General features: G+C 27.8%; 1 protein-coding gene across 1 annotated transcript; it reads left to right on the forward strand.

The window, feature by feature from the left end:
- The first annotated feature begins 2306 nt into the window (after window positions 1-2306).
- Window positions 2307-7767, forward strand: LOC107877728 (heptahelical transmembrane protein 1). The gene is made up of 4 exons (XM_016724433.2): window positions 2307-2816; window positions 3725-3817; window positions 6251-6308; window positions 6824-7767. Exons 1-4 carry the CDS (start codon window positions 2533-2535, stop codon window positions 7511-7513), a joined length of 1125 nt encoding a protein of 374 aa, XP_016579919.1. The 5' UTR covers window positions 2307-2532; the 3' UTR covers window positions 7514-7767.
- Window positions 7768-8275: the final 508 nt, after the last annotated feature.

An 8275-nucleotide genomic window follows, 5' to 3' on the forward strand; every position in this document is an offset into this window, starting at 1 on the left:
ATCATGATTAGAGGATAGTCAATAGCATTTTTAATTCCTTAGTTATTGATAAATTCTGATTTGATCGTTGTAATATATGATTCATTACATTTAACATTCAATGACTAATTAGAATGTATGCTTTTGGTCCTTTTTTTTTTTTTTTAGGAAATATGTTATACTTTTATTTTTTTTAAAAGTATATTACCTTAAAATACGATGAGTATTTAAATGGTGGAACGATTAATAATTCTGAGAATTCGTGGATTTTCTCGAGCAAAAATATTAGAAATACACATTTCAAGTAATTGATGGCTAAATATGCGTAGTTAAATATTACAAGTATTTAATTTATTAGAATTTATAAACAATTTAGGGACCCAAAGTACTATTAACCCATAAACATTACTGTATTTGCTAGACATTGTATTACAAGTTTCACAATATTATACTTTTCAACATTGCCTAAAGGAACATATTCTAAGCATTTCACACTACAATTTGAGTAAAGGAAAATTGAAGTTAAAAATTAGCTTAGCTTCCTCAACCAAAACTGGTAGGAAATTTTCCATCTACCCATTGCCCATGGACACTCAACATATGAACATTATTTAATTGAAAGTAGTTTGTGATTATGTCGTTAATGGCATGACTAGAATTTTCATTTAAAAAATCAAAATATATATTAAAAGTAGTAGCACGAAAAAGTTAAGAAGATTCAAGTGTAAGGATGTTAATTGACACTTCTTAGATAAGAATGACTCAGTCTGGTATACGTTGCTGAGAAGTACTAGCTATTCAGTAAAATCGTTGATATGTGTGTAAGCTGATTCGATTTTAAATATAAAGAATACTTCATGTATTTATACCTCCGCATTAAAACATACATTTTGGAGGATATATTGTGGTGGTAAATGGTGGTATATTCACTGTTAAAGGCTATTTTCCTAGTTTTAATTTATATGGCACCATCCGAATACAAAAAGCAAAGATTAAAATTCATGTTTATTTTGATTTTAACATTTGTTTCTTTAATTATTTTTGTTATGTATCTCAGATTCTCACATAATAAAATGAATGCACCAACATCGAGCATGGAATATTTTGTCCCTAATCATTATAAACTATATTTCTTCCATAAAAGGAAATACATTATTATCCTAAAAAGGAGAAATTGGTACGTTTTCTTTTACAAGGGAATTTATGGCCTATATCTTTCAAGTGCGCATGAGGTAAATTTCATTTTAATAAAATAGCACGTAAACTATACATGAGAGATAAAATTATATAAGACTATACGTAGAGATAAATTGTACAAGGTAAAATTCATACGATAAACTTAACTGAGAAAATATGAAGAAGATTTCAAATCTTAAACCCCGGATTAAAAGATTACTTGTTCAACCAATTCGATAATCTGAAAGGTTATTGCTTATAAGTTTGCTATTACCTTTTTAGTTACTCAAAGAGTAATCTTTTCATCTTAACTACTACTATATCCTTACGTGTAAAAAATCAATCAAAAACCGTTATACTTGGCTTATAATTTTGATCATCTCATCCTCCACATTTATTTAATGTGTAAAATTTGAATTTTAGGTAGGTTAACAATACGTGTGTACATTGCTAAAGCAATATCGGCAAATGTCTTCTTGAAACTAAAATGTGAGATTAAAATCTTAAAATAAAATATATCATAGTGAAAGCCAAAATATTAAAAGTCAGATAATATAAATTGAACGAAGATAATCATCACTAAAATTAAAACTATAACCCCACAACTATTTAACTTTTACATAGGTCGGAGCACGTACAAGACGGTACACATTGTAAAAAATTATATAAAAAAAATCCTATATTTTCTCTATTCCACTTTATTTATCGTCCTTATCAAAAAAATAGATGATTCAAAAATATTTATCATTTCAAAAATCTAGACATAATTAATGAGTACCACTTATTTCATCAAAAAAAAAGAGTAATTTAATTAAATTATTTTTTGTTAATACTTTTTTAAGAGATGCGAAAGAAACATTACAAGTAAGATGAATTGAAACATTACAAGTAAAATGAATTGAAAGAATAAGTTATAAAAATATCACCAATTAAAATGGGAAATCTAGATGCCACGTGTATTTTTTATTTTTTTTTCTTTTTAAAGATTTGGGTGTTGGGGTGGTGGGAGTAGGGGTAGGGCGGAGGTTCATCAAAGTAACATGGCAAAGAAGTTATTGCTGGCCTAACTCATATTGATTGTCCTAACTGTCTAAAGTCTTAGGAATAAATAATTTTTTTTTTAAAAGAACTCTATAAATACTCTATTCTTCTTAGTACACTTTCTATCATATACCCTAAAAGAAAAAGCCTTCACTTATTATTCAAGAAAAAACAAACACACCCCAAAAACCAAAAGAAAATAGAGAATACGAAGGTCGTGGGCAGGTCAAAGAAAGAATTTTATTCTTTAGACGTTAAGAATTCTTTCAATAATTTCAAGACCCATCTTATTTCTTTTTCTTCTATATAACTTCACATTGTTTTAAAGGAATACTAATGATCAAAAGTTCTGAAGGGTCTGTTTGGAAGAGGAAAAATATGAATCAAGAAAAGGAAAATCAGAAAAACATTATTGCAAACAAAAGTTGCAAGAAGTATATTGAGAAGAAAATAAACAAAGGGGAAAATTATAATAATTACCCTTTGATTTGTTATGAAGAATTACCAGGATATATGAAGGATAATGAGTTTATTCTCAATTATTATAGAGCTAGTTGGCCTATTAAACAAGCTCTTTTCAGCATTTTTCGTTGGCATAACGAAACTCTTAATGTTTGGACGTAAGTATTTTTTCTCGTCTCTCATTTTCATTTTTCTCTAACTTGGCTAATTTCACGAGGTATCTGCTACCTCTCATCGACATAGGTATGAGAAAACTCTATCTTCGCTAAGATTTGCACAGATGAGAAAAACATTACCTAGTATGTTTTTCTATGATCTCTCATTTCATTTTTCTTTAACTCGACTAATTTTACGAGGTACCTACTAACTCTCACCGATATAGCCGCATAGGTATAATATACTCTATCTCCACTAAGATTTGACAGATAAACAAAAATAATCGTCTAGTATTTTTGTCTCACCGGAGATTTTTAACTCCGTTTAGAAATTCATATATCCAATAGGAATGGTCATTGGAAATTCGTATATTTTTAGCAGTGTATTAACAGTTTGAATTTTTTGTATGATATTATATCCGTCTATAAAGTGTATATTAATAGGTTAATTATAGGTAACCTACTTTATTTTCCTATAGCAATCATTTTGTTTATCGACTACTTATAATTTTCTTTAAGGTAATGTGACAGCGTAAAAATTCTAATACATATATGAAGTGTTATAACTCTTCTGCTTTTTCTTTTTGGTTAATTTTGGATTTATTAGGTACACTACTAGAATTTATGAAGGTTTTTTCATTGCAAATCAGTGACAAGTTTAAAACACTTGAATCTTTCTAAATTTTTTTCATGTGAAAATGTTATTATTTTTTTCACTTGAACATTTTCAATTAAAAATTTCAACGAGAAAATAGTGATCTTAGTAGTATATTTTTATATATTTATATATTCATATATTTATTTTCAGTTTATATTTTTTTATTTTTATTTATTTATTTATTTATTTATTTTCAGTTTATATTTTTAGCCAGTTTAAACGAAGGCTAAACTTGTTTCATTCTATTTTGCAGGCATTTACTTGGGTTTATTCTATTTGTGGTATTAACCATATCCAATGTAGTGCAAGTACCACAGCTCTCTGATTTCATGACTATGTTTAATTGGTAAGTATACTAAATTCTATTTGCGTCACTTCCTTGTATTGAGATCCGATTAAAGTTAAAGTTGAATTCAAACGGAAAAATTTTATCTTGAGTAAAAATACTTCCTATCAGTAACTCTACTTTAAAAAAAAAAAAAAAAAAAAAAAAAAAATTCACTTCCAATAACTAGATTCCACATTTTAGGTTATGAAATTAAAAGAAAGAAATTGTTTCTTTTTTGTTATTATTGAATGCAAATACATTCAGAGATACTTAATTTTTTTTCCATTGATAATTGTTTCATTTTTCACCTTTTTTGCACTTTAATGCATAGATCTCCTATTCCTTCGGGCCACTGAGATCCTTCAAAAGAAATTTCTCACTTAATATCTGTTACTTGTATTGAAATTCAATTAATTAAATTTATTTATGCATTAATTTTTTTTTATATTAGAGTAAAAACATTCTCTAATAAATGTGATTTTATACCCAGAGCACGTAACCAATCGAGCTCTTTATTTCTAATTAATACTAAAGTAACTTAAAAGATCAAATACTTAAGTGTTACATTATATTGAGGCAAGATAAAACAAAGTTCGGTCACCTATAACCTATAAAATCTTTTTCTTTTCTAAATTAGTATGAAAAGTCAATTTTTAAATTTTCTTTTAAAAGTTGAACTATTTTTAGAGCTAATCCTAGTTGACAGCTAAAAAGACACCCTAAGGGGTCCATTTTAATACTACTTCCGTTTCGCTTTAGTTGACTCTCTTTCTAAAAATATTTGTTTCAATTTAGTTGTTTCTTTGATAAAATTAAGAGAATTTTATTATGTTCTTCCAATACTACCCTTATTCTTAAATGACTAAATAAAATGTATTTAATCAAATTTATATTCTCAAAATATAATTAATAAGCCTAATTTAATAAAATTAACCCTCTAATTAATTTTTTTTAATAGATGTTTCAAGTCCATAGGAGGTAAGAGTAAATAGATGAAAAGTGGTTCATTGAATAGGAGTAATAGTTAAACTTTTAGCATATGCTTTTATGGCGTTGCTGGGCATCAAGTTCCCAACAACTTTTTCCGTTTCATTAAGGGCTTGTTTAGCCATGAATATTTTTCTTTTTTTTTCAATTTTGCCATGAACAATTTTTTGTTGTTTTTCCCTTTTTCTACTCTAATTTTAATTTTTATTATTATTATATATAATTTCAATCTTTAAATTTTGACACAAATTCTTCTTATTAACTATATTTCGTATTTTTTTTTTAAAAAAAGATCAAATTTAATAAAATAATTAATTCAAGTGAAAATAATTAAGAATTTTCATCAATAAATTTAAGAATATATAAAATATATTTATATCTATCAATCATATTTATCAAAATATATTTTTTCTCTATTCAATCGATTATGGTTAGATAAACTTATTTAGCTCATGCTTGTGATATTTTTATTCAGATTATAGTAGAATAACAAGCATAATAATTAGTTTGTTGTTAATTATTTTATCAATTGAAGACATATATAAATTATTTTCTCAACATTTGATTGTATGTTAGTAGGTAAATTAGTAGTTGAGTGATTTTGATAATTTTTAAAAGTTGAGGGCATAAAATCTTATTTAAAAAAGATTTTTCAAAAGTTTAATTTTTTTTTTTTCAAAAAGACATGGCCAAACACAACTCCAACTTCATCTTCAACTCCAACTCCAACTCTAATTCCGAAAAAAAGTAATTTTCATGGTCAAACGGCTACTAAATGTGCGGTATTTATATTGGGTCCCTTAATTTGTAGTCGCACATTAAAGTATGTATAAATAACATAAATATCAATCCTTTGAAAGTAATTATATTCTTTCCTATTTTTAAAATTATTTTACTCTCTCTCTATCAATATACATAACATAACCGACATATACATAACATTCTGTGTATATGTTGGAATTTTTGTAATATACTTAGAGAATTGAAATTTTTTGTAATATTGAAAACATAAGTTGTGTATTTGTATAATTTTTAGTTAAAGTATTCATGTCTGGGAGCCGACATTTTTTTTTTTCATTCATAAGCACTCGAACTCAAAGTCGTTGGTTGAGGGAGGAGGAAACTTGAATCATCCAACCAAAATCCATATTTCATCACGACCCTGATAGTTCCCAACTACATTCTATAAATACGTTCCCATTTATTTATGCTATATAATTTTTTTTTTCTTGGCTTACATTCACGTAAAATTTATATTAAATATTCTAGGTCTGTGCTTCATTAAAGTCATCGTCATCCCCTCCATAAATTTCTGGCAATTTACAGTAAAATGTCATTTTTTGATAAACATATTTAAGAAAACGGCAAAAATGAAAAAAAGAAAAAGAAAAAGAAAAGTAAAGAAGGATTGTTGAATGTCATTTTTTGATAATTAATTTATTAAATTTTGATTTAATTTTGCAGGAACTTTCCCACGAGTGGTGATGTAAATGTCTCCAATAATTCAAAGGAATTTTTTCAGGTTAGTCACTTTTCAAATTCTTATTTAGTTTCATTTTCTTGTATTCTAAAAAGGCAAGAAAAAAATGAAATATAAATAATGATGTCTTTTTTTTCCTTATGAATAAACAACATGAACTAGTAATTAACTTAGAAAATGTAGTACATATAACAAGTTATATAATGTTAATTCAGATAATAGGAAATTAACATAAATAGTCATCCACAAAAATAATAGCCCATAGGCTTGACTAAAAGGAATTGGTGGAGAAATTTATTTTGTGTATATTAACGTATAATATGTATATCTTATATATATTTGTCTAGCCGTTGTCATTATTTTCGGTCAAGCAACAAAATGTGTTAACGTCCAGAGAAATTAACTTAAATAGCTTAAATAGACACCCACCCAAAAATATAATTGGCAGACGTGTAATATATGCATAATTAACGTATATATTAGCTACGACTGCAAATATTTTTGAACGAGCGGACCAATGCCTAAATTGCCCTAATTTAAACCATATTTTCTTTCAGGGTCCATCCAGGCTAATTGATTTGAAGCAGGACCAACACTTGCAATTGGATCACATGATGTCAACAAAGATGTTACAAAGTGAAACAACATGGCCATTTTTTGTATTTCTAGGTGGTTCAATGTTTTGTCTACTTTCAAGTAGCATTTGTCACCTCTTCTCTTGCCATTCCCACAAGCTAAACATCCTCTTGTTGAGAATGGACTATGTTGGTATCACAGTCATGATAATCACTTCATTCTTTCCACCAATTTACTACATTTTCCAATGTTCACCACATTGGCAAATTGTGTATCTAAGTTGTATCACAATCATGGGAATTTGCACTATTTTCACCCTCCTATCCCCTGTGTTTTCGACCGGGAAGTATCGATCTTTTCGTGCTGTTTTGTTCATGGCCATGGGACTTTTCGGCCTGATACCTGCGGTCCACGCGATAGTACTGAATTGGGATGAACCCGAAAGAAACATCATACTGGCGTACGAGTTGGCTATGGCGTTGTCTTATTTAATTGGGACTATGTTTTACATTATGCGAATCCCGGAGAGATGGAGGCCTGGATTTTTTGACCTAGCCGGTCATAGTCATCAAATATTTCATGTATTTGTGATTTTAGGTGCATTGTCACACTATGGTGCTGCACAAGTTTTCTTGGAATATAGGAGTCGATTGGGGTGTGACACACAATAAATTAAAATGCACTATTTATTTATGAAAGGGGGAAAAAAAAGAAAGAAAGCACATGATTGTCATACTTATACTTTATTAATTTGTATTTTAAAAAATTATTTGATTTAAGGTATTGCTTTGTGTTATAGAAGGGGTATATGTTTTTCTTTACCCTTTTAGATATATGAACAATCATTCATTTGTTGTGTAATGAACTTCTAATGTATACAAGTGTTACAAGATGAATTGATGAAACATTAAGATTTATTTTTTTAGTGATTGTCTCATTATTAAGTTTTACTATTTCATCTCAAGAAATATTGGACTTGTTATGAATGAATTAACCTCTTGGAAGGTAAGGTTTTTTAAAAGGATTGCATTGGAAGTTTTTACCCTTGTGCTGTGAATTTTAGTTCGTTACATAGACTCAGTTTTGTTTTCAATTATGATGTTCTTCATTTATACAAAAAAACAACAATATCAACAACATATATATATCTAGTGAAATTTCATAATTGGAGAGGATAGAGTGTATGCAGATTTTATTACTATGAGATAGAGAGGTTGTTTCTGAATTTATAACGAATGAAAAATACTTATTGCACCTAAGGTATATTAACTTACTAGTAAATTACGGAATTTTCAGCGTTATAAAATGAAGAAATAATTCTAAATATAAGAGGCTGCAAGCAGAGACCTCTTGGACAACATGTTTTGGTAAAAGCTGATGGTATTGCGGACTTCTCGTATTATTTATTTGTGTCATGATTTGCATGCCTTTTC

Source organism: Capsicum annuum, chromosome 7 (assembly GCF_002878395.1).
Source record: "Capsicum annuum cultivar UCD-10X-F1 chromosome 7, UCD10Xv1.1, whole genome shotgun sequence".
In the NCBI taxonomy this organism is placed as follows: domain Eukaryota; kingdom Viridiplantae; phylum Streptophyta; class Magnoliopsida; order Solanales; family Solanaceae; genus Capsicum; species Capsicum annuum.